The sequence below is a fragment of the Phaethon aethereus genome (genome assembly GCF_964289735.1).
Source record: "Phaethon aethereus genome assembly, chromosome: 3".
Classification (NCBI taxonomy): Eukaryota; Metazoa; Chordata; class Aves; order Phaethontiformes; family Phaethontidae; genus Phaethon; species Phaethon aethereus.
Window position 1 is genome coordinate 124,255,469 of NC_138576.1, and position 27,384 is coordinate 124,282,852.

At 38.7% G+C, this 27,384-nt stretch overlaps 1 protein-coding gene across 5 annotated transcripts in view; it reads right to left on the reverse strand.

The window, feature by feature from the left end:
• The window catches only part of PLCB4 (phospholipase C beta 4), a gene marked incomplete at both ends in the record, with an annotated part of 92,604 nt that overhangs the window by 50,012 nt on the left and 15,208 nt on the right, over positions 1–27,384 (reverse strand). For 2 of the 5 annotated variants that reach the window (XM_081998066.1, XM_081998068.1), the window contains 14 exons: positions 1,445–1,480; positions 3,175–3,275; positions 4,837–4,932; positions 5,890–5,980; positions 8,521–8,605; positions 9,067–9,146; positions 9,794–9,887; positions 10,521–10,731; positions 14,360–14,468; positions 19,307–19,364; positions 19,973–20,073; positions 21,244–21,325; positions 26,581–26,634; positions 27,198–27,277. In XM_081998066.1, coding sequence (XP_081854192.1) covers positions 1,445–1,480; positions 3,175–3,275; positions 4,837–4,932; positions 5,890–5,980; positions 8,521–8,605; positions 9,067–9,146; positions 9,794–9,887; positions 10,521–10,731; positions 14,360–14,468; positions 19,307–19,364; positions 19,973–20,073; positions 21,244–21,325; positions 26,581–26,634; positions 27,198–27,277 — 1,278 coding nt within the window. Of the gene's footprint in view, positions 1–1,444; positions 1,481–3,126; positions 3,276–4,836; positions 4,933–5,889; positions 5,981–8,520; positions 8,606–9,066; positions 9,147–9,793; positions 9,888–10,520; positions 10,732–14,359; positions 14,469–19,306; positions 19,365–19,972; positions 20,074–21,243; positions 21,326–26,580; positions 26,635–27,197; positions 27,278–27,384 lie in introns of all 5 variants that reach the window. The other 3 variants (XM_081998067.1, XM_081998069.1, XM_081998065.1) reach the window with 2 other exon arrangements.

Consider the following 27,384-nt stretch of genomic DNA (forward strand, 5'->3'; position numbering starts at 1 on the left):
TGTGAAGTGAAATAATTTATGCCTTGATGTGATAAGACAATTACAGTCACAAGCAATGCCATTTGCTGACTGCATAGAATAGCTGAGTTATCAGAATGAGCCCAGGTGCATGTGGTTTTATGGGCATTTTAGATTGAATTAAACTTCCAGTGGCCCATGAAATCGAACCGATACCTTATTTTAATGCTGATCACCAGGGCTCAACCCAACTGCTTTTCAGGAATACACACAATGAGGGTTCACAGATCTGTTATCTAAATATGCCAAATGGTGCATCCCTTCATTAGTACAATACAGGCATCTTTTTGTTACTAGGTCAATACTTGTTAATAGAGTTTAGAAAAAATTATGGCCAAAGCAACTAGTCCTCTTCAGTGTCTTAATTTCTGGAAGGCAAATAATTCAGGAAGAACTGACCACCCATCTTCTAAAAACCATGCTCCTTTCAATGTGCCTCTTGCTGACTGTTCAGAATTGTTAATCTTATTTTACTATCTTGATCCATAAACGTCTAAGTAATGAACCATAGGGTAAAGGAAGTCAAAGAGGATTGTGCATGCCTTAGTGCCAAGGCAATGGTACCCTGCAGACTATAGCTGTATGAATGCGTTACTGACACACGAGCTCCAAGACAATGTTGTAAGACAATCTACTGGTCATTGATTTTATCTTATTTACTTGCAAACCCACAATTTTTAGAGTAAATGGGCTATACTCCGCAGTGTTCACAACTCTAAAATTATGAAACAGAAAGGAGTAAGGATGCAATGTTTCTTAAAGCCTAAAGAATGGTTACAACAACACATGACCCTTTTAGGGACTAGAGAAAACAATGAGGGAAAGTTGATCTCTCTAGGTTATTTGCATTTCCCCAGCCCTCAAGAAAAGAAGCAGAACCCACTTAGAAAAAAACATAGATTGAAATAAAGTGTGGTTATGGACAGGAGCAGCTTTCATGAGAGAAGAGAAGGAAAGAGAACACTGGAAGGAGGTGGGAAGAGTCTTACAAAAGGGATTCCTAGAAGATAAATGCAGAAGTCCCAAGGGAAAGCAAAAGGAGGAAAAAGAGAGAGGAAAACAAAGTGCAGTCAGGGTAAGGAAAGAAGAAAAAAAAAAAAGAAGCAGGGATGATGCATCTCAACACCATTCAAAGAACTCCTGTTTCCCAGTGCATGACATTTGAGACTGAGATAAGACACTTCTAAGCAGGCAAAAGTCATGCACTCCTGTCTGTCCTGAAATTTTCTGACAGCCCTGACCCCAGTATAAACGTACAGCAGAAGAAACCCTAGAGGAGAAAAGGAGGTAAAGTCAGTTTCAAAAATACCCTGTAGGTGCAATGAAACCGTGCATAAAATTGTTAAACTGCTAAGAATGCATGGTAAGTAATATGTATGTTATATATAAAGCGATAAAACAAACTACATAACATCCTATGTGTCACCTTTTTATTGTTTTCTTGATCAGAATCTTCAACAGCCTAAGGGAAAAAAATATATATATATATTACCCAAAGAAAAAGCATGTATGAAACACTCACAGTAAGGAAAAAACCAAAAGCCTCAAAAAGTTAATGCATTTACCAAAAAGTATACCCTCTTCCACCTTCCTGTATGGCTCATCTGTCTCATACGCTTGCAAAAATTTGCAGTTTCTTTCAAAGCTTGATACAGTTGGCTAGCAATGAGAATAGGAGGGAGTATGCCAGACAGTTAAGCCGAAACCGATGCTATCACTAGGTCCCAGGGATAGGAAGTTTCAGAGAAGAATGACACACCCAGACAACACAAAAGATCATCTGATGTGGATACGCAAACCACCCAGGGTCTAAAAACTTGAGGGTTAAGACTGCTGTAAACTGTGCTTTAAATGTCCACATTTGGAAAAGGCCTATCTCAAGACATTATTTGCAATGGGACAGTCTGTTGTGTGTCTTCAATTACAAGATGACACTACCAAGAATCTCGGACAGAGAAATGTTGACTTGGCACTGAATGTACATTCCTAAAGAATAAGGATCAAGTCACTGATCAGCAAAGAAGCAGAGAAGTTGCCCAAGGGCATATGCTGAGGATGAGTGACTAATCTGAAAAAAAAAACCCAAACAAAAAAACAAACCAAAACCCCAAAACACTCAGGTAGTTAAGGACCAGCTGTCTCAGTAAGTGAAACCAGCCCTAGAGCAAAAAAGTTAAACAATACTTCAGTGGGAAGATTCAAAAAAGTCCTGAAGAAGCCAAGATGTTGACTTGAAGAGATACCAAGAAGGCAGGCCTGATGTCTCGGTGATACTGCTAGAGATGTACTGCCAAGGGCAATCTATGCTGTGAAAGATCTTCCATACCTATACTTCTATCTGGAGTAAGATCCAAAGGTAGCCAGGCAGGAGAGAAGTGGCCAAAATACTTGAATGACAGAAGAGTATGATCTGATAAGGTACCTTAGCGCTCATGTGAGCTTTTTTTTGGTAGCAGCAGCAAAACCGCCTTCAGTGCCAGAGCAGCCTTAGTTTTGAAATCCAATATTCTGTATCTAATTACTGTTAAGTAATATTCAAGTTACTGAGCACAGGCTGATAAACTGTACTAAAGTCAGGTGTGAGCAGAAGAAAGGGGACTCTAATCCTTGTCTGCCAGCTGTCTCTCTGGTATAGCCCCACTGCCATATCTGGGGAACGACTGTTCTATTTTGTCTCCATTGCTGCAAGTGGAAAGGAGAATCTACCCTAAGAGTTAACAATAAAAAATGACCCAGGGAATCCCTGTAACGAAGACACAGGATGCAGCCTTGCAAAAAAAACATTGTTGAGTGAGGAAGCTGATATTCCACCTTATATTTAGGGCTCTGCAACTGAGACATAAAGTAAAATAGGCAGGAACAGGAAACTGCTTGCTGCCTTTAATTAGTATTTTTGATCAAATCCTCCACTTGTACACTGTTTCGCTACATACTGATTCTGTTTCCTCAATGAATATTCTACCTGAACAAGTAGAGAGTATTTTCAGCTACAAAATTTTGTCTTCTCATGAACCTAAAGGTTAGGAATCTGGTCAAGATCTTGGGTTTGACTCTTCTGACAACACGTGCTGTGACGCTTCTGCAAAACAGAGTGTCTTTTACACCCACTTCCACAGAAGGCTTCCAAAGAAATATATATATAAGAAGCAATCCCACCTTTTTGACACTGATGGCAACAGCTTCTTTTTGACTGTAATCATCTACAGTAAGGTCACTTCCAAATTTGTACTCTGGATGAGCTTCTTCTTCCTGGTCAGCTGCACAGAAAAGAAAAAGGATCAATGCAAAAAACACAGCAAAAAAACACAGCAACTGCTGGTTTTGTGTGAGACATGAAACATGACATTTGAATACACAGGTTTGGTTTCGGCATTTTTTAAAAACAGAAATAAAATCCAGGGTATTATATTTCCAAGCATTAGTAGTAAATTACAGCTAAGGCCTGAGACTCTTACAGCTTTGACATGGTTAGTAAGAGAAATTTTATTTACTGTTATTTTGGAAGGAATCAATAATTTGCTTAGCAAAAGTGTAGAAAAACAACACAATAGGCTTGGGGAAACAACAAGAAATGAAGACAGAGTTCTTCAAACAAAGATTTTAAAAGTTGCTGGTGTCCAAGCTTCTCATGTGCATTGTTAGAGTCTCCTTATGTGGCTCTACTATAGGGAATAATTTTCATTTGCTTTTAAGGCGATTTTCCATTAGAACCTAGTGTACTCAAAGAAGCTAAAAAGGCCTCTTACAAACACAAACCCATTAATCACATTATTCATATGGATTTAAAGAATAATTTTAGAAAATACTTATTTGAGCCTCTTGGTAATCTAGCACATAATTAATAACACAGCACAATAAGAACACTATTAGAAATAAACATTCCAGTGGAAATCAGCCTGCAAAGCAACAGCATCTCATCTGTGCCCCTTGATCACCTGAAGAAAGATACTGAGAGGCCTGTCCAAAAAAATTGGACAGTCTTTTTTAGCATTGCAAGATATCAAGATTTGGATCACAAAGAATATCTTTCACAAGGACCTCTACTGACTACAACAGCAATGCCTTTGTGCTAGCAAAAAAAAAATACAGAAAAAAATCAAGGAGAGGACCAAGAGGTTGGCTAAAGCTGGGATGTTCAGTATGACACAGGCCACAGGCCAGTACTTCGTTTCAGATACTTGCAGGCAATGCATGATTTACCTCTTCTGAAGGTAGAACATTTAAAACCAACAAGGTGAATCACACCCTAGATATGTCTGTTCTTCTCTGTTGGCCATAACACATTCCGCATCACTGGCTCAGATCTAGACGTTTACACTGAAGATATCTGAAGTTTGGCAAAAAAAATCCCATCCCTCATTTTATACATGTATTGTATGTATATATATAGATATGTATAATGCAATAATCCAATCTGACATTGACACAAATATTAAAAATAGTGACAAAATCTGTTTTCAAAGGAAATCTTCCTGGAATCTTCCCAGTCTCTTTCTCACACACACAGTGAAAATCTGACTTGGTTGCTGCTCCAATATGACTTCTGAACAGTAAGTGGAAGTTAAAATTACCACTAGTACCACCAACTGAGTTCACGTTCCTACCACAGCCTGCCACAGAGCCAGAAGCAGCTGTGGTATGTATCCAAGATGAGATGGTAAAGCTAGAGGTCTGTATAAATGGTCCTGCACTGAGCCCAGACTCACTACTGCTACCACAGACCACAGGCATGTGGGTAACGTGCATACTAGCTGCTCATGCTGGCCTACTGATTTACCACAGGCAATGTTTGAGAGCCCTTCTCTATGAAGTCCTCACCACTTTCTATTTCTTCTTCATTATCATCCTCTAGGATATTTACAGGAGCAGCAGTTTCTCCAGCCTCCATCATCTTTTTCAGAGCATCAAGCTGTTCTGTTAATAAGAAAAATAAATTAGTCATGACATGAACAGTTTGTAGCACAAAGAAATAATAGTGACACAAAGAAATACAGCACAATAGCACAAAGAAATACATAAGAACAATCATAAATTATTCTCTGATCCCAAGAGCTACTTTTACTTAATGGGTTCTCTAAGTTTTCAGTTAGCGATAAAATTTTACAGAGTAAGAGCATCGTTAGATGTACACTGTTGTTAGACCTCAAAAGTGGTCAGTAAGGGCTGTATCCAAAGCTCACTGAAGTTAAGAAAAGTATTTCCAGAGACTTCAAAGGTCTTTGGAGCAAGCATATTACTTCTTCAAAGATTAAATAGCCATCTATCTCTTTGGTGCTTGCTATGCAAATGGAGGCAAAATGCTTGGATTTCCAATTGTGTTCCCATGTGCATTTCAGTTAGACAGGATGAACACAGTCATGTATGACTGAAGTCAGTGGAAGGTCTGCATGCTTATCTTTGAATGAGGAAGGACCAGGGTTTATCACTACAGCCATACTGGAAACTAATATAGCAACATTATTATGACTAAAAGATGATAAATATCAGAACTGGCAGCAATAGAAAAAGCAGCAATTTGAAATTTCATTTCATTTTATGCTTATCCTGGAAAAACACAGCAATACAAACATACCAGTGTAGGCAGAATTTACAAGAGATTCTATCCGCGTTTTATGTTAGCTCAACCAGCAATCTGGTTGATAAAAGTCCCAGCATTACATTTCTAGGTCTATCTATGCCTATGCTACATGCTGATATCAAGGCTTAGGCTCTGGCACTCCTATGAAACACAAAGGCAAACAAAGTGTCATTTACATATAATTCATATTCTTCCAACACTAAAGTACAAGCGCTTTGGTAACTTTAGCAACAAAGTCTATTCGTACCTATCTGGGCTTTTGTTTAGTTTAATACTTGAAAAGCTTTACTTACTTTTTTCTACTTCAGGTTTCAGCCTTTTATTCTTTATGAGAATTTTTCTTTTAAGGTCATTAGGAGAAGGTAAGGCTTTGCCTGGATCAAGCTGTAAAATAATTTAAAGAAAAGGCTTGATAACAGTTATTTAGCATCTCTGTATCTCTGTTTGGGATTTTGACTTTAGGGCAGTGTACAAGCAGTGCCACCTCAGGCACAACCCTGGGAGCTAGTGTGACTGCAGTTATATTGTCTCCTCTGCTTCTTCCCTATCCCATGGGAAAGCTGTGCTCAGGTAAACGTTGCTGGCTGAAGTCAGCACATTGGTCTCCAGCCTATGCCACCCTCAGCTGCACTGGTCAAAATGTGCTCCTCCTCTCTCCTGCCTAGCAGTGGGCATGGATGTGACCTACAACTCTTCATCAGAGGACTTCCTAGTTTCCCTCTCTCCCTGTGGTTCACACACAGTCCAAGTCACAGTTTAGCCCATTATCATTTTACCTCTAAATAAGTCACCTTTTATGGTCCCTTCAAGCTGTAATAATGCAAGTGAGGCAGCCCACACATACTTACAGGGTAGAAATGGGTTGGCACTGGTGAATGGAAAACTACCCAGTCCTTAGCTAGGTAATGAGGACTATTTTTGCCAGTAGGGCTACAAGGTCATATCTTCGGTATTTATGAAAGGCAAATGGCAAGTTTCATATACACAAGGAAGTACTACCAAAAGGTTCGTTCCAGTTTGGGAAGGGAGACAAAATAATATTGAGAAAAGAGAAAAAGTACAAAATCCTCTGATTTAAGCCCCATCACATCATTGACGCTAAGAAACAAGAGATTTGGGGATGGTAATTAGCACCCTTTCCACCTCAGGCTTGCTAAGAATATTATGCAGGGAGATGCTAGTATAATGGACTGTGGTTTCCAGCGAACTATAAGTGATACAGGAGTGGTAGGTATTTCCAGGACTAGTAAAAATTCTTAGAAGAAATATTCAGATATTCTTATCCTTAAATCCAGCTCTGAGCTACATGGAAGCAGTATTCCAGATGAATTACAAAAGAACAAAGCACCACGACTTGAAACCAAATAAAAGCAGCAGAGGTGACAAATAACAACCCAGCAAAAAACCCCCAAATCAACCCAACCCAACCTCACAAGAATGGGAGCAAACCTCCTTGCAGGAGGGTAATGATTATCCACAACCACCAGCCTATCTCAGTCATGGGAGTTTCAGCATGTGGGGTGAAGAGAAAACACAACTGTTCCTGAGTGCTTGGGTTGTACTTCCACTAGATGTCAGTGCCGCAAAGCTCATTTATCCCCAGGCTTCCAGGATGCCAGTCTGCATCCCCATGCGCAGGGCACAGCTGGATGCCCATTTGGACAAATATTTACTTTTACTTAAAACGAAATCTGCTTCAGCCAGTGCCATGTCTCTCGCAAGCCTGCTCTCCTCAGTCAGTCAAGGTATCAGAAACTGAGCGCTCATAAAATACATGTCTCGCGTTCCTCCAGCCATTTCTGCAACAGTTGCTTTCTGAACAGCTGGGGACTGAATTCACCCATGAGGAGGAATGGACACAAAATACAGAAGGGCTACAGAGCATGGGCAGCTGAGGCTTAATACTGGGCCAGGGGTTGCAGCATGGCAGCCTTTGGCTAGCTCTATTTTAGGCTTCCCTGGAAGCTGCTGGAAGCTGTCATCTGTGAGGAATGTGGCAAGGTGCTACATATATTACAGGGGAACACTACAGATTTAGTTCTCTGGAATGCACTTTGCAGAGCAACAACCTATTATTCACCAGGCCTTGTGTGTTGCTGTCCCTGCAACATGCAAGGAAAGCCAAGAAAAGCACAGCTCTAGAGGTGATAATGCCAGGAGGCCCCTCTGCAAGGGGTCGCATAGACAGGAGCTGAAAGGTAAGGCAGAATCATCTTTGCTGTGGTCCCCCACAGCACTAAAGAGCATCTGCAGGTTCTGGGTGGCTGCTGGCAGAGAGTCAGCATGTTGCTCAGGAGAGTAAGGAAGGCCTGGAGGAGTAGCTGGGTAACAAGCTATTAAAGTCTCAAATATTGTGCTTGTGAAGGAGTGGCTGTTATTATCCCCTGCCATGCACGAGAGTGAAGTGCATGCAGATTACAGAGCACTTGACAGTCCAAATGAGACTGCAGGGAACATTTTGTGCTTAATTTAATTCTTAATGCAGTAGTTGGGGGCCACCTAGGCTGCAGGACCTGATCTGGAGCATGAAGCATGCAAAGTGCAGCTGAAAGTAGAGGTTTCCTCAGCTAAGACCATGCAATTTATAATTAATTGGTTTTCAACAGTGACTGGCAATTTCAGAGTTATGTATGACCCACAAATACAATGTATACGGTGTATTTTATGTGGGTGCTGATATTACATCACATGTCAAGGGGATGGATTTCCCCAGGCTACTCACCAGAGCCCTGTACAGAAGAGATTAAACAAATCAGATAAGGACAAGTTTGTACCAAAAAGCGTAGATGCCCAAAATCACTAGTCATTTTTGAAAGCACAGATCTGGCAGTGAACAGCACTATAGATGTTATGATCCCAGTTTATCACCTCTTTTAAATACAGCTAATTTAAAAAAACAGAAAGAGTGGCAGAATATAACATACTGGATGTGTTTCTAGAGGCTGCTTCAACAGGAGATCTCCAAAAAGATCTTCACAGTATTTTGACATCTTGTACTGTTGGTATTTGCTGGAAAAGATGATGTTAGTTAATTTTTAAATATAAAAAGAAATCACTATTACTTGGCAAAACAGAATAATACTAAGTAATGTAGATATCCCAAATTATATACTGCCCACTTTCTCTCAACTGAGAAGTATGACTTTACTGTAATTAAACTGTCAATAAAAGTCTATTATCCAACACAGATGAACTTAGTAAGACCAAAAAAGTAGGTCAACTGAATCCCACACAACTAATGGAACATCCAAATATATTTCACAGCCATACCACAGATAAAAATATTGCCATTGTTAAGCTAGATAAAGACTGACTAGTATATTAAAGTACAAGTCTCTTCCAAGTGTCATTCAGTATACCTGCATATCCCTACACAGTTTTCAAGTACACTCCAATTATAGTATGTTTGAGCTGTATAATCTCTCATACACTGTACTATAAAAAAAAAAATAAAAACGGGCACTATGTACCTGCAGTGATTTTCAAATGAAAGAATAACAGGATACTCTGATGTAACAAATGCTGTTTCCTTAATGGCTTGAATTACATCCTTTAAAATGCAATAATAGGATTCAAATTAGAACAGATCAAATTACAATCATAATGAAAGAGATTTTTTTGTTCTCCGGCCCACCCTGAGAAAGACAGAGCTGAGTCTCGAATGTGCCAAGTGAAGTCAGAACTAGAACAAACTGTATGCTCATTCTTCTCTGTTTCCCCACAACAACCCAGACACAACAGGTTCCTCACTGCATCTGCAGCAGTGCCAGCAGCTTCACCCAGAACCCATCAATGCTATCCCTCGGATCTGCTGCCATCTTCTCTTGCCAGGGAGAATTCATACTCCCCCAATAGCCCCTGCATCTTCAGGCCGTTTCCACAGCTAAGGAACTTCTCGGACAATGCAGCAGATATTTATCCTGTGGTGCAAAGAGCCACAGGACATGCAAATATGGGGCAAAAGAAGAAAGCCTGCTTCCTGCAGTTTCTGTGGAAAGGCAGTCATAACAAAGGGGGTGACGATGCAAGTCTGAAATGAGCCCCAAGACTGGGGACAAGAAACTGTGCCTATGCGATTTGTTAAGCCTGTCACAAGGGAGCAGTATCTGGGTGCTGAGGAGAGGAGGGTGCCCTGCATGGATTCTTGTCCGGACATTCTACTGGGGCTTACTGCCAGGTGTAGAGGTCAGGCTTTACCTTGAAAAGAATATCTGTACACATTGCTTTTCCATGCGTTATTATTGGTTCTTGATCTTCACCTTTGCCATCCCAACAGTCCAGCTCAACACACCTGAAGACCCAAGAAAAATGATGTCAGCTTCTTTAGTGTTTCAGTACAGGCAAGCTACTTGGGACAAGTTCTGAGCAATGTTGTTGAGAGAGAAATTACAAAGTAGTTTTGGGCATTACACAATTCCTTTTAAGCTGTGTGCATGTAATTTCAGACTGCTTTTATAACTTTGGGTATATTACCTTAAATATACTATGCGTGGATCAACATATTTACATCCGAACAATAGTGTTTTTAGCACTGTAACACTCTTCTAATTTACTCTCTTACTCAGTTAACTGTGACACATTCCACTACATTAAGGAATTAAGCAAGAAATCATAAACTGATTCTCACTTACATATAAACTTCTTAATTACAAAGCAGAAAGTCGTCTGAAATTCTTCAGTTGTCATTTTGAGATCAAACTTCTTTTATCTTCCTTACAACCTGTCTCCTGACATCAATTTCTACATTTCACTGCCTTTTAATGTTTTTTGTGAGAAAAATAGGATCTTAAATATGTATATTTTAATTTACCACACTAATATATTTATACATTCAATTATGCAATGTATCACCACTAAGATATACTATGTAGGTTTAAAGTATTAGATTCACAAATATTAAAGGCTGTTATCCCCCGCTTCCAACCTGCATCCAGCCAAAAGCACTTGTCTGTACATCTCCACGGAAGACTTGCCACCAAACTGCCTGCCTGTTAAATATGTATTGTGAGAGGAACTGATGAAATAATGAGCCAAAGGATGGTCCATTTCTTGATATAATTCCAAGCGGTCTAGGAAAACTGGGGCATTTTCATCTGACATCAAGTATCTGCAAAACCCATCACTTGATATGACACCTAGAAGGAAGAAGAAAGCATGGCAGATTACTACTAGAAATTTATAATGGGCAAGAATCAAACTGTCTTACAGAGCAGGAACCCTAGCACAAAAGTTATGTTTACACAAGCTTCTGCAAGCAAACAGAAGCTCCCCGCTTCCAGTGCTCCAAGCTGACCAGCAACTGTGTCCCTGGTGCAAAATCTGCCGCTGTGTTCCCAGATAACAAAAGAAAATCATCAGGTGCCCACATAGCTCAATATTCTATGTCCAGCACTCACCACAGTAGACCTAAGGCATCAGGAGGATGTGAAAGCAGGCAAATAAGTAGTGACATCTACTCAGAATACTCCCAACAATTTTGAGCTCTGGGACTCTGAGCCAGAAACTGTGAGCTTGCATGTACCAATCTTCTATAGAACTTTTGTTCCCTCTTTCATATTTAGTCCTGCCCTGACTGTGCTACATCCCTGTTAATCAGCTTGGCAGCGTGTGCAGAGACTATTCTCCACTGACAAAAACAAGTGGAGGTGTACCTGAAAACGTTTGCACGTGTTCATTTGCAAAGCATTATGAAAATCTAAGATACCTTCAAATTTACTATCTGAAATACAGGATTATTCCTTTATAATGAAAAGCAAGCCATTTGCATGAACATGGGATGCACAGGAATTCAGAGGACAGAATTCGTAACACTTTTTTCTTATTTCTCTGCTCCTATATGCTTCATACAGTATACAAAATACAAACCAAGGGATACATTTTAACAAAACCAAGGTAATAATAATCAGTACTGCAATATCAGTTTTAAAGAGGTCAAGAGACTGAAAAATGACCTGGAGTAGGGAAGGAGGGATTACTCACAAGGAGTCATTGCAGAGAATGGTTATCTGGCACTAATTTGGAGACTGTTTTCCCTAAAGTCATGTACGAACACTCAGCTATTGTTAAGGCACAGGTTGAAGCAGTCCTATTTTTATTTCGTTTAAGACAACTTTTCTCTTATACCAGGAACTCCAGTAATCCTGCTTTTCATTCTGCTCCTAGCTTTCCGAAAAAATCCTCTAGTGGAGCTTAAATTTTCTGTGCTTGGTGTCAGCCAGAGATGAACTGTTCTGGAATGTCTTATTCAAATCCTCTCAGCTGATTCTGACTTTTAGAAAGGGCGGGGGGAAAGGGGAAAAAATGGAATTTTCAAATTTTTAAATCTTTTCATTTTGTTGATCACTCAGAACTTAAAAGCAGCAGCACAAAACATCTCGGATGATATGCACTTCTAGTGCATCATCTAGTGGAAAAACGTCACAGCTGAGTGGGCATTCTAGACAAACAACGGCAGAGACTTCAGGAACTTGACAGAGCTCTATGTGCTCAACAGACTGGCCTTTGTATTTTTGACATGCACTGACCAGGCGAGAATTTGCCTCTGTAGTGTTCCTGCGCAGACTCGGGTTACTAAACTGCACAGCATTAACCTGTTCAGCTTTACTCTTTCTGTTACTGAAACGTAACTGAGGAAGAGTCAGCTCCCTATTGACATTCCCTTGTTGTATATCAGCCTCGTTTCTTAAACTAAGTGATTTAGCAAAAAAAGGTGTTGAGCTTAATTATTTTGCTCAACAGCACAGTTATATCGAAGAAGAAAGGGTAAGAGACTGCAGAGAACAACCACTGCTGAGATAAATTCTTGCCTTCTTTACATGCTAAGGTTCAACATATTAATATATGAAATCATCTCTCTACCCTACTGATTGCATTGGGATAAAATCTGCGTCAGTGAAATATGATCAATGGAAGAACACTGTAAGAGGACACTGCTGTTTTGTTGTTACTCTCCATAACCCTATCCCTGCAGGAGGTTTACCACATTCATTTAAAACCTGTTAGAAATATAAATCAAAGAAAGAGCTAAATAATTAGCCACAGTTAAATTACTGGCTAAAAGAATAAGCCAATATCATTCCCTTTTTACAGCAAAATCATCTTCTTCGTGAATTACTGAACATTCTTTTCCAGTTCTAGATTAATTTCTACCTTCATAAAACATGTTTTAACATCTTCCATCCTAAACAGGTGGCAGCTACATTAGTACCTTCCTCATTTTGGAAAATATGTAAAATACACTGACACCAAGAGGAATCACAGATTAGTGCCTTTAAAAAAAAATAAAAAAGGATTGAGTTGACCAAAATCAAGTAATTAATACTTGGAGAATCCTACTTCATGTAGAGAGGAAACGAAACAAGCTGCGCTGCTTGTGAGTAGAAAATCCTCATAACATTTATAAATGACTCCTAGGCAAGAGAAGTATCTCCCTCTCTCCCAGGTGATTCCTGGAAAGTTAATATTTTCACAGAACTAAAAAAGCAATCTATTAACCCGGTGTACAACACAGTGTCCGGAGTAGCATATACAGTCCAAGCTCCTCCTCTAGCAGTTCGGTCAAAAGGACTAAAGTACTATAAGGAATGGTCAAAGCTACACATCCAGCTACAGAAGGATTCCATAAGTTTATAGACTGCAGAAGACAAAGTAAACTCTTCCCAACCACTGGCCCAAAGAAGGTGAAAGGGGCAGGTGTTGCTGTGGAAGGCACTGCTGGTGTCAACACTTCCAGACACACTTGTCGACACTTGTCGACATAAAGCAATATAAAGGCACACAGGGAACCCAACAAGGCTGCAGCACTGAGCGAGATCTGCCTCAGGCTTTACTGAAGAAGTGTAAGATATTGCCTCCTTCTGTTGTCTGCTTTGCACATCCTTCATCAGCAGGGCACTAGTGGACGTGTAAAAGCTATTCAGCTTCTCCAGTGCTAGCTTGGTACATCAGCCTGTCTAATGAAAGTGGCTTCCCGTTAGGATGCCTCAAGGTCCATGGGCTTTGCAAGGCTGCAGGCTCCTCCTCTGCATGCTACAATGACAGTAACTTCCAACAAAAGGGCAGGGAAGACAGATGGGGGTAGCAACATTTTTAATTTCTGTGGTTGATCCCAACACAGCTATTTCAGCAGAATGGATAAGAACTGGGAGCTAAGTTCAACCACTGACACCTCCAACACCCACAGCAGCTCAAGGACATGAGCAGTCCGAGAACAGCTTGGAGACACTTCCTGCAACCTTTTTGCTCAGAGAGAACATTCTTCAATGCAGCCATGCAAAATATCCTGTTCTAAGCTAGGCTGCTGCCCTCAAGCACTATACAGATTATATTGCAAGAAGGTAGATTCATATCCAATGGTGCACATGGTAATTTATTTTTTATTTTTACACCATATCTGTACAGCTTTGTAGTCTCCCTGAGACCTTGGCTGTAGCCACATGCATGTTGCCTTGTTGCTAGAAGGAGTCTCCATGTTGTTCCCCATTTACTCAGTCCTAGCCTTTCCCATTTTCTATCAGGATGTCTGTCTTTGTAGCCACACTGTAACCTGGATCACAGAAATAATCCTTCTAAAAAATCACTGGTTTTGTAAGGGGAGATATTTTTCAGCAGATCAGTTTCCTGATCTAGTTCACTGCGTGGCCACGCAAGTGCTTGCCCCCTGACCACAAGGACTGTAAGCGCCCTTTTAAAAGTTTGGATGCTTCGGAACAAATTCCCCAAATGCCTAAAACCAGTGAATACTGAAATCCCTCCCACATTTACCTTTACTCTTCAAGTCTTCATCTGGCTCATATGTCTCAATTATCTGCATTGCTCTTTTTGTGTCATAAAAGGGAAATAAAATTTCATTGAGCCGAGGATCTCGTTGATGCTAAGGTTAGAAAACAACGGAATTCAGCAAAACAATATAGTGCATACCTATCATCCAAGAGCATTTCATTACTGCAGATGAGAAAGAAAGAAGTGGACATTTAAAGGAGAAGAAAAAAAAAAAAAAGAGCCCTAAAACTTAAAGACTATTCAACAGTAAGTTTAGCTTTAGACAGAATACGAACCTTATCTTTCATACGAAACTTAGGCAGTTTGATTATAAACATATTTCAAAAAAACAATCCAGTGCAATCATGTAACTGGTCTTACTCTTGCTTGTTCATGAAAATAATGACTGCACGTGGTATATGTGCAAACGAAATGTTGAAAATAAATAGCTACATCTCTCTTCTTTATAAATTCTCTCTCTTCCTAATCTCTTTTGTAGGTCATGTAAACTTGAATGATGGCACTGTAATCACCTCTGCAAAAATGTATGTCTTCAGCAATATGTACAGCTAAACTAAAAATTAAAAGTAAAATAAAGCTTTACTATAAATACAGAATTTGAAAGGCAAATTTAAAAATATGCAACTATTGATGATTATTTGTGCGTCATGGAAACATTGTGTTATTAACTATTCAAAAAACAGCGTAGGTTTTTAGAACAAACGTACAACTTAAAAGAGCTTCACAGTATTATCTCGTCAATTTACAGTAATTTGCAATATTGGGATTTCTTAATATTTAGATACAATTTAGCAGTGATTTCTCATAGACTACTAAAACTCAGAGTTTTTAAGTTTTCACTTAATAGTGTGCTAAGTAACTTGTTTTTCTCCATTCCGGATTACAGCTGCACACTGTGTGCCTGATTCTCCATTAAAAGAAAATTTAAAACAGAATTGAACAGAGTAGTGGCATGTAAGCAGATGTAATAAAGAAATAAATATGACTGTGAAAACACTCTTTTACCCCAGTAGGTGCACAGTTTTCAAGCTCTAGTTTAAGCAGAATTCAGAAATGTAACAGGCCACCCCCATATCGGTGATCAATAATTTGGAGTGGACAGGATGGTGTTGATATGGCTTGGCACAGCACTATCAGCATTTGCTGTAATTCCTTATGTGTAAACTTTTTGACATTTTTTCCTGAAAAAAGCAATATCCAATCAAAAAAAAAGCACTTCATCTCTTCTTACAATCAATACATTGGTGCATGTGCTTAATTAATTCCAGGAAATTACAACCAATGCCAATTTAATCATGCAATTAAGGAGGGATCTTTCAAGTAATGCTACTGACAGTCTGCAGCATCTGAAATACAGCAGTTTCATTCACTACAGATCGGCTGCCTGGATATCTAAGTAAAACTCAGATGAAATATGATATGAGAGCAGATGGATGCAGGACATAACTTGCTAAGCAGCACACAACAGCAACACAACACTGGCATGCAACAGTACAGTCTACTGTGACAAATGACAAGCTTTATACCATTAGTGACAATAGACCACTTCAAAAAATTTTAAGAAATAGTAGGGAAGGTTCTTAAGAAAAGCGCTCTTCCCCACTTTCTTTCTTCTACAGTTAGTCATAAGCAAACAGAAGAAAATAAATGGGATAAAGCAAAAAGTCTCCTCTTGAAAAAGAGTCACAGAGTTATTGGAAGGAGCTAAGAGCAAAATGTTCTTCTTGTAGCAATGACCATCACTCATTATCAATTTTCCATTTGAACAAAAGCACGTCTTCATGTTTACGTGATTTAAAAAATACAGTCAAATTGACAACTGATTAAGTTTTACTTTAAAAAAGGAAAAATGTTTACTAGTGTCTCTCAGGGAAACGTTCTGCACTACTGAGGTTGCTGGCACAGGAAAGTCATAAGACAAAAGCTGAGCAAAACTAAAAGCATGAAGTTTAATCTAGAAAGACAACATGCCCCAGGACTAATTGTGTATGTCTCACAAAGTTGCATTTGATTGTTCTAGTTACCATATTAGACAGGACACCCTTATACTAGACTTTCTTAATCATATGAGGGTGAACCATCTAAAAGCACGGGGAGAAAGAATGTCTGTATGGCTCTGCAAAGAGAGAAAGATCATTTAGCCTCCCCAGCCTGGCCTCCAGTCTCATCTGAGTGGATACAAACTGAGATGCACAGTAGTTAATGTGTCTTGCCTCTTGATTTTGTCCTGTGCAGTGGTAAGAAGGGTGTCCTTTTGTGGAGGTGAAAAACAGAGGAAGACAGAAAGAGCAAGCGAGCGAGTGGGAAGGAGGGAAGAAGAGCGAGCAAATGAGTGGAAAGGAGGGAGGGAGGAAGAGCAAAGAAGTGGGAAAGAGAGAGGACAGTGGGAAAGAGAGGCATAGACAAGGATCTCCTCATATCTCCTTCCCAGGAGAAAGGATGAGTCCTGGTCAGACTACTGAATTTTGACATTGTCCATTTTGACAGTTACTTGGCTTATTAATTTATTGCTGCAAATGAATGGCAGGAGCACATCTTAATAGTAGTGATTTCAGTTCTTTTTCTACTACATTTTCTTTTTTCAAAATTTGACTTTAAAAAAAGACGACCTAGACAAAATACTCAGTGTCTGACAATAATTAAATTTCTAAAAACTTCCCAGAAGCTTTAATACTGATACACAATTAAATCAGCTGTCAGCCATCAGCATTTAAAAGTCAAATAGAGGCAGCAGTTTGGAAGAACTCCAGGAAAACAGCTCATTCTCCACTCATACCCAGCAACGTATCTTCATGCTCCCTTAAAATCCCCTAACACTTAGAGGTTCTGCAGCATGCCTTGGAGGTTAATGAATTCAAAATAACTTAGGTTAAAGATTCTCATGAAGAATTGTTCTGCCAAGTAACTCCCCTCTCTTATATAATGATAATAATCTTTTTGTGTTTTTCCAGCATTAAACACCACTGGTAATTGCAGTGTTGGCCAGCTGTCAAGGGGACAGAAATGATCACTTCAGGAGGGAGATTTTGGGTCATTTAGTGCCTTTCAAATCATGACCAAAACTTTAAACTCTATTTGGAGACCAAAAGGCCTGCAGCACAGCACCAAAGGCATTAGTTTCAGTCATTAGAACGAATGTCCTACTCTATAAAACCACTTGACTAATTTTTCCCAGCTCTGGTCACCAGCTAAAGGGCCAACTACAAAATTTCCAATTGCAAAATGTGTTGTGTCAATAAAATGTAGGAAGCAAGATACACCTTTCTCCAATACTGCCCATAAAATAAGGCTTCCAGTTCTGTAAAAAGAACTGCTGAAACAATACAAAACACAACAATTCAATTTTAATTTTTTCATCAGTTACTGGAGATAGCCAGGAAATTCTTACAATTGCTGGCAGCTCTTCTTCAAAAGTTTGGGCTTCAAGGAAGTACACTTTAAACTAAAACAATTAGAAAGATCAATTTTAAAATAATGATAAAACAGTAATTTACTGAAAAATGAGGATTAACACAAAAAAAAAGTAATCAGAAGCTAATATGGTTTGAGGCGGGGACACAGCAGTGTGCTTCAAGCAGTGAAGTGTATCACTACAAGTGAATTGGGGCACTGAGGTACTTTAAGGGCATAATTTATAATTTAAATCATTGCTTCTCTCTTCAATGTAGAAGCAAAAATTACATGCCTTAGCTATGATGCCAGTCCTGCAAACATTTAGACACTGAACTTTGTAAATAGCTGTGAAAAAAGAAAATCTCAGACTAGTAAGATTAAGCATGCGCTCCAATTTGCTAATAGAGACACCTATGTGGATATGAACTAAGGCCCCAAGTATGTAACCATTAGTCCTGAAGCTGTTAATCTTCTCACTATCTTTTCTTTTTGAATATTCTTTCTACATATAATTCAGGTTTGGTGAAGAGTAAGGCATGCATTTCCTTCTGGAAAAGAAAATTACATTCTAAATTTGACATATGGGGAACTTACTGCTTGAATCTTCATATAGCAGTATCAGATATATAAATAAACAAATACATATATATAAAAAAATATTTATAACTAGTAAAATAATTTTAGATTAAGAGATTTTTGGTAATGCAGCCAGCCCCTAAAAGATCATGCAGAGGGGTAAAACAGCTATCCATGTTCCAGATGACAAGAATCTACTGGTACAAAAATACTAATAGAATGTGCCTATTTTCCCCGTGTACATTCTTGTCAAATCTACATAGTGTATTTATTGTTGCAATTCTGGATGAGTCAGTCTTCTGTAACTTACTGTGCTTTAAGAACAGAAAAAAACCCCAAGCCCACACTGTTTATTGAATACTTTGCACACTCACGATGTTTTTAAGAAGTACTAAAATACTCCTGCCAACAACTGTATTCTGGAAATACAGCAATAAAAATATTTCCTCTTATTCTGCACACATAGTATTTTAAAAATCATATACAAACTCTTAAAATATCTTCTTAGCTCTTAGGTTCGCAATAGATTGAAATAAGGCTGCCCAGAAGAATCAAACCACTGTTTATAAAAGCCTACTTCATTTTTTCTATTATTCAGAAGGATTAGCAGATATATTTAGCTATGGCCTACAGGTAAAGTAATTGCTTATAATAAAATACTAGGTGTATTTTAGTTGAAACTGCATTGAATGTAAGAGTATAAAATGTATAAAACATACATAACACACAACGTAACACAACAGTAAGTAATCAACAGATGCAATCTGCAAAGCCAACATGTAGAAAGCGCAACAACATACAAGGTTGGAGCTGATTTTTGCACCTGGATGTTACCATAATGGAAAGATCAGCGTATCAAAAGCACAGCAAATAATGGCATGATTCATGCAATGGAAAGATTGGAAGAAGCAAGCCACTGCAGACAGACTTGTATGGTAGTTAATGTATGAAAAAGCTTACTTCATTTAGAAAGCTCACTAATTGGTCTACCGTTAAATAATCAGTTTTGTCTCCATTGCTGAAAAGAAATTTATTAGAGAATGTAAGTTTTTATATACGATGCTACAGTAGGTATGATTTACATGTTGACATTGTTGATACTTTTAAAACCACCTACTTTTCTACCTGAAGTAGCTCTACAATCTCAAAATGAACAGTCATAGAAAACATACTAACTGTCTATGCTTGGCACAGTATATCTCCCACACTTCCATAACTTAACAAACATTACTTCATAAAACAACATGTAAGTCCTCCAGGTGAGAATAAATTGAGTGAAGAAACTTTTTAAACTTCAAATTTCTTACTTAATTAGTTCACATACTGTGTTAATCACCTAAAGGAGCAAGTTAAAATTACAGTAGTTAGTAAAGCCAATGCAAAAAAAAAAGCTCCAGGTGCTTCCTCTAACTCATGTAAAAGTTGCTCTAAAATACAGAGGAACTTTTACATTAACAATCTGAGAGGGAAAGAAGGGGAAACCATACACTTGAGTTTGTCTTAAAATACTGATGATGCTACTAGAATTCAAGGTTAGATAATCTTTAGTGTTCTGTCACTATTAGATATGGACTAAAAATGTAACAAAATAAGCTTAAAGCAAGATTATCTTAAATTTGAACTTACATCTTCTTAAAGAGGTCCTCTATGTCAGTTCGGGGACATATCTTTTGGGTGAGCTCATAAAATTTCTCATAAGTAAATGCTGTAGGCTCAATTTCATCATTCTGCAACAAAAGGCAAAGGTATCTTCATTCAGCAAAAGAGAGCTTATTTGCTATTTTCCCAAGAGCATATCTTATATTAGAAAAAGCAACTGTTTTAAAAGCAACTGTTTTAAAAGAAAAAGAACTGTTTTAGCTCTTTACCTGGTATACACTTACCTAGTCTCTTTTGTATTTTCTGAAAACAGTTCTTAATACATCTTTATCATAGATGTGTCTGATGTGCTTATATTTTGACCGCACAGTAACATTAATTCTACATAAACACAGAACTGGAAAACAGATTTTTTTTTTTTCTTCTGAAGCTTCAAAAAACCCCAGAAGTCCTAAATAGCATCCAAACTTCAGGATACTTATACCAAAGTCAAGGGACATAACAGAAAAAGTCCCAGGTTTGGTGCAACGGTTGTAAAAGCAAAGCAACTCTAATACAGGGGAAGGTAAAACTTCCATGAGGGAGGGAACAGATGGCTAACACATTCAGTATCATGTCCTCCTCTGAACAAGATGACAACTGCAGCAGTGAGGAAAAATTTCACCTCAGGTGCCAGGCACTGCTACAGCTGGGGACTCATGCCTTTCCCCACGCCCTCTCCCCAGCTGGAGATAGCAAGCTGCTGAGCCTGCAGGGCTGCCCCTCACCAGGCGCTTGCTGCAGTCAGGCCAAGAACCAAGGCCTGGAGTCTCCAAAACGAAAGGGAAACCAGGCAGGAAGTAAAGCCAAAAAAAAACCCTAGCTGCAACTGTAACCAGCTGCCACCTCTCTTAAGCTTGCTGGCAGAGGCTTCTGCTGTGAGTGGGACAAAGCTGGACAGCAGTTCTCCAATGGAATGGAGCAAAGAGCAGGAGTCCAAGAAATGCAACGGAGAGGACAGCATGCAACAAAAAAAAGTATTACATGCATAGTCTGTGCTCAGATACTTTGTATAAACGAAAGAAAGGTAGTCTGTTACAGAAAAGAAGGGAAGCCTCATCTAAGAGGTTTAAGGTCCACTATGTCATACAGATTTAATTACATTTTGATTTTAGTAAACAACCTGCAGTGATTAATAAGTTACGCATGAACAATAGGCATGTTTTCATGTGAGGCAAATTACTTAGATCACAGCCACAAACGTGAATGACTCATCAATTCATTAGTATACAAAAAGGTTATTCAAAACTACTAAATACCTTTCCACTGGGAAGGCCTAACTCCTTAAGTGCCTGAAAGATCACTTTTTCTGTTTTACCTGAGGCAAAGGTTCTGGTAATGCTAAAACAAAAAAGAGCGGGGAAACAAAGGAAAAATGTTAGTCACTTTTTAAACAGTCAGTTCTCTCTCTCTTGCTTTTACTGCCAATATTTTCCTCTGGCTTCAACTGATGAATGTAAGCATCTTTCAAGTAATAGTGCAGTTGAAAAAGTGCTCTAAGCTTCACAGAGCAGCACTGCTCTGCCTGCAAGCTACCCATCAGAAAGTATATCAAAATAATGAACTGCAAAAAGACCAAAAGAGGGGTTTTTTCCAATATGCTGGGATACAGAGCCATGAAAAGCACTGTTCTGTTGGCTCTTCTGAACTATGCATAGCTAAATGACTGTGTTTAAAAAGTAGCACGTGCTACAAGTGAGGAGACTCATGTCTCCAGCTATTCCTGATTATGGTGACTTCCCTTCCTTTCCAAGCATTAACCTATACCTCCCAGGTCACCCATAAGGTAGGCATGAACCATTTCCAAACGCAGCTTCCTTCCTCTTTGCTTTTCAAGCAGTTGCTGCTTGCAAGCAACTCCCAGCTGCGTGCCAAATCTCATTCCCGGCTCCCTCACCAGCTGCAGTGCTCATTCCTCCCTTTGAATGCTCCCTCACCTTACAGCCATTATGAATATGCCCATTCTAGACATCCTATGCACAACTCATTCCTCTGCAAAACAGGGGTGATTTCACCACACATGCCACTGACAAACTGGTTTCACGTGAAATGAAATAAATCCAACTGAAGCTTAGCTATTTGGTATGATTACTGTGAAAGCGTTTGGGCTATTTCCGTTTCCATTTGAGATGAGTTTGAATAACCTCTGTGGAAAAGTAGATTCAAACTTGACAGCTCTCCTTCCTTCTGTTTAGGGTCTAAACTAAAACAACGTGACCCACAGTCCCTTGATTTTGGTGTCTCAATCTGGGGAGAAAAACTGAAGTCGCTACCCGATATCTCTTTCTTTTGCTCACAAAAGCTGTACATGGGGAAGGGCACTCTAGTCGCCTGATAAGAACATGTTGCTCTTGATCATCAAGCGAGACAAACATTTGCTGAGATGTTTTGTTAATCTCATGCATACTAAATAATTTCACATGGTGAAGGATGTGAAGCAAACTGTTGCTGTTATTTGTTGCCATAGCAATTCACAGTTGTTTTACTCTCCAAAACAGTTTAAAGCTCTATGTAAATATTTTCGTAGTAATAAAATTATGATCAGGAAGTGAAAAATCTAAATGACGAAATAATATTTTAACAAATCTTCACCAATTTTTTTTTTACTGAGTTCTAACAACAGTTAGATTTCTGTGTCCCTATTTAGACACCTAAACAAGTTAGTTGATTTTCCAAAGCTGGTAAGTACCAACATGTTTTCACTAAAATATAGACTGAGTTTAACTTTAGGCACTTGTTTCTTAAAAACACCTCAGGTGCTTATTTTTCAACTAATTCTAAAACACAGAATAATGTTAGCTTTACAATTTAGAACCTATCTCCAGCACTGTAAAAAATTCTATGTCTGTTCTAATGAATCGGACCCCAATAGTAAATGTCATGTAAAATGTGTAATATTGGTGTAATTAATCAGAAACTGTGAGCCGAGATCCCATGGCTGCAGGGAACTTATTTTTGATGCCCAACTATTTTTTGTTTCACCAAAGGTGATAGCAAACACATCAGTAATTTGTAATGAGAGCAGCAGTCTAGAAAAGATTGCATGAATCAAAAAAGATTGTAAAAATACAGCATGACACTTTCATTTTGCTAAGGATATTGTAAATAAAACTACTTTTCCCTGTATCAGAAAAGACTTCATCCTAGCAGATTTACATTCACCTTGTTGTATGCCTTGGAAGAAAACTGGGCTACTTCAGATGCAGGCAAGTTATGGGTCAACAAATACCTACAGGTATTTACTCCTCATGTTCTACAGTGGTTTGGGGCTTTTTATGGTAATATGTCAATGTACTTCCTCATAAATACTTAAAATACATCCCAAATCTGGGACTGATGGGTATGACACTGTGACTTGGTTACTTCAGACCTTCACCACTTTCTAACCATTGCTTCAAAAATCAAGCCAACACATAAAGTGTTCAATTCAGTCTTTTATCATGGCTCCTCTGAATTTATCAGTTTGGCTAGAACTGGAAGTAACACTGCCTACACTGTACAAGAAATTATCTAAAAATTATCATCTAAGTATTGAAACAGATTTCTTCCAGGCACTCTGGAGTAGCTGATACAAAACATATTTACTAAAAAAGTGTAATTTCAAATTAACTTTAAACTACTGTAAAACAGATTTAAGCCTCATTTGTCATAGTTTAGCTTTTTCTTTTTTTATATGTATTTCCATAGTTAGAGCTAAATGAGCTTAAATCCTTTTAAATGCAGTTATACAAGGGATAAGCATAGAGTGAGCAAAGTTGATCTCTAAACAGGCTCTAGCTCAACAGGCACAACTTGTACATGTAGAAAATCAATTTTCTACCAACAGAAAGTAGAATTTTTTTTTAAACAAATGCTGACCTTTTTAGTCATCGTTTACAGTAGTATTAAAATCTGAGACTGCAAAGTATCTTACCAAATGCCCTGTCCTTGTAAGATCTGTAGACGTAGTTCTAGACTCAGACTGCTGAATTTTATTAAAACCCAGAAAAGAAATCTGCTGCTCTCCTAAGGTTTTCACACTACTAACTGCCAGAATTTCTTCTCTCCCAAACACAGCAGGTTAATAGTAATAGATACATGCCCCAGAGTACATTAAAATCTGAAAGCAGTTGAGAAGAACCTTCATGACTCTGCAACCCCCAACTGTATTAACGAGTCAGGAATATTTATGCTATTTACTACCAACAGCCTAAGGAGTTTCACCTTCTCAAGGCTCATCATTCCCTAGACCATGTGCTAGCTGCAAAGATCTGCCTTAAACTTGAAAAGAAATGCAAGGAGCTCTGATTTCCCAGGTGAGATTTTTTTCCCCTCAGTGTTTTACTGCACTTCAGTGCAATAATGAAATAAAGGTGATCTTGTGATACACATTTGTACAGCTTAACAGATCTGCTGGGTATTCTGAGAGAGTGAGTTTCCTACCTGTATCCCTAGAGCTACAGCAATTGGTATAGCAGTCCCTGAGCAGCAGGAGGCGGCGGAGGTTTGATTAAGCCGGGCTGACTAAGTAACATTGTATTTAAAAACAGGTATATGGGAGGGGCTGACCATAGCAATCTGGAGATCAGTTGAAGGGGAAGTATCAGTGGTTTAAACCAGCAGAGAGTTACTGGGGGAAGGCTTGCGTAAACAATGTGACACTTGGTGCATCTTGCATAGCAAAGCCATTCTGTCCCCATTTCCCAGTGCTTCCTGGGCTGCCTTCCTCATACACATATCCTTTTTCTTATGCATCTATCACCTTTTGTTCCCTCTTTTATCTCTCCACGCTCCTTCTCTGCTCTAAGTGTTCATGGGAGAAGGGAAGCAACGAAGTGCCCCACATCCCAGGCTGCCCAGTGCTGAGACACCTGGGTGCCTGTGTCCCACTTCATGGCAAGTAACTGTTGCTGGATCAGGCTACTCTCATGATCTTGTCCTCCATCAGGGCTCCGATGCATCCTCTTTTCCAATGTAGGTCTACAGAGCAGTCTGATTTTTTCCCCTTCATCATTCACATTCCTCCCCTACACCTTTCCTCCAGCCTCTCACTCACATCTCTCCTAGTCCTTTCGGTGGGTGATACAGTGCTTCCCAGATGAGCCCCCCAGAAGTTGCCACATTTCACCCACACCGACAGAGCGCATTCCTTGGAGCATTCAGAAGATTCAGCTTCCTTCTGCACAGCATGGAATAGTAGATCCCTTACAAATTTATACTGCAAACTACTTTTGCAGTAAATAAAGCTGCTAGAGACCGATTTATGTCAACCTGGAAATAGTGCAAATTTGAAAAAACAAACCTTGGAACTGGAAACATTTTTAAGAAAAATGATTCAGCTTTAAGAGACCATTTAAGTCCTCTAAAACCAAAACTGCAGATCCAGTAGGAAAATTTAATACACTGGAACCAGTGGACTGGACTCTTTTCAGCAAGAGGCGGGCTTGTCTGCATGCACAAATTGATGTGCTGTAGCACGATGGAGAGAATTTACACCTCACTAAATGCAAGGTAAAATATTTTAAGGGAGAAACAGTTTCAGACAAGCTAGCACACTATAAATTCATCCTAAGGAATAAAGCTCTATGTACAAACACAGGCATAAAGCTCTAAAGTCTTGAAAATTAATTTGCCCCTGTAGTATCGTACCCTCTTTACCCTTCAGTTGATATTCCTCATGGGACTTCTGCCCAGAAGATGCCTCATGGCAGCTTAGTTCAAGTTTGAGAAATAAGCAGGTGCTTGGCAATGAGAAAGTTGAAAGACTAATACACTGAAGCAGCCTTAACACTGGTTATCTTACAAAGGCCTCCTTCTTGCTCCCTTCTCCGAGTTTCTATTCATGAAAAAACAGCAAGTCCCAAAAGTGTGGTTTTCACATAATTGCCTGAAGAGGAAAGAAGCTCAATGTATCAGCAAGAATTAATTTCTAGTGCAGGAAGGGGGAGAATTACTGCCTAGCCAGAGAGGACTGAAAATCAGTAACTTGTAATATTTAATAGCTGTACAGAAAGAAATACACTGTACTAGCTTTTCTGTTACTGACAATTAACCCAATGATTCATTCACTGTGTGGAGAAAACCAAGTATTATCCTGGGGGTTCCTATAAAAGCAGAAGTATTTTGGGCAGAGATGTATCTTGTCTCTTTTACAAGGAACTACATTTTAAAACGTACCCTTTTGTCCTCTACTTAACTGGCCTGCAAGTTTTTATTGTTCTTTTGAGAAGTATTTTATGAAGTTTTACAACTGCAAAACCCATCCCAGAGTTTGAGTTTTAAGCTGAGAAAACTGATGCTCCTAACTCCAAGTGACTTTGAAAACAATTACAAGCACTCATATCTTCATTACAGTAGACTAAGAAAAAAATTAGTAGGCTGATAAGAAGTCTTGCCTAGTTTTCCAAGGAGGTACGGAACTCAGCTAAGTATGGCTAGTTCTGTACTTATCTTTACATATTACTAATCTATAAGTATTATTTTATTACTAGTATTTATCACTAATACATATGTATTAGTAATAAAATCAACATTATATTTCATGATTAAGCCACAGAATTTTATTAACATTATACAACCAGTACCTGATAAAAACTTGAACTCCCAACTGTGCTTACCTCCTAACTGGAATTTTCCCATTTGTGTTTGTTAGAAAGGCCAGCTTCATCCAGCTGAAATTAAGAATGAAATATTTTTAAAATACTCTTTATTAAAATTGCGATCTAGATATTTATATTTAGATTAAGATTATTGCCCTGTCTGTGAAATGAATACAAAGAAATAATTGTTCTGTAATAAAAGCATTTTTCTGTAATCTTTCAGTGCTTGAGGCAGAGCAGTTCTGTAACTGTAAAGGCAAAAAACAGCCCAAAAGACTCAGTACATCAACTAAAACAAGTGTGAAGACAAGAAAGACTCATGGGGTTTTGTTTGCATGTGCATCAATGAAAGAACAAACCAGACAATAATTAAAACATATGATATCAATAAATCAAATAAACAGTTATAAATTCTCTTATAATTTCTCCTGGACAGGTACCAGATACAGACTTGAGACCTCTTCTAGTCACAATGAAAGATAAACTCTAAATTAACAGCTTTTTTTTTTATTACACTGTTTTGTAATTGCAAATGTTGAACTATGAAAAGCAAAATAGTATTTTTTTTAAATTCCAAGAAGGAAAATACAAGGACAGAAAAATAAAGGAAAAGGGGAGGAAAGAAAGAAACTTACTGTTTCTTGAGACACGTCATTGGACTGACATTGTTAGCTCTGAAGTTATGTATGATGGATCCAAGCCCTTCTACCCATTGCTGAAAAACACGAAAATACAGAAACACAAAATTATGAAAACTGGTGAGGGGTAAAAGTAGGAAAGTTTGTCGTGGGGGGAAGGCTCTTCTTCCTTGCAGCTATGGAC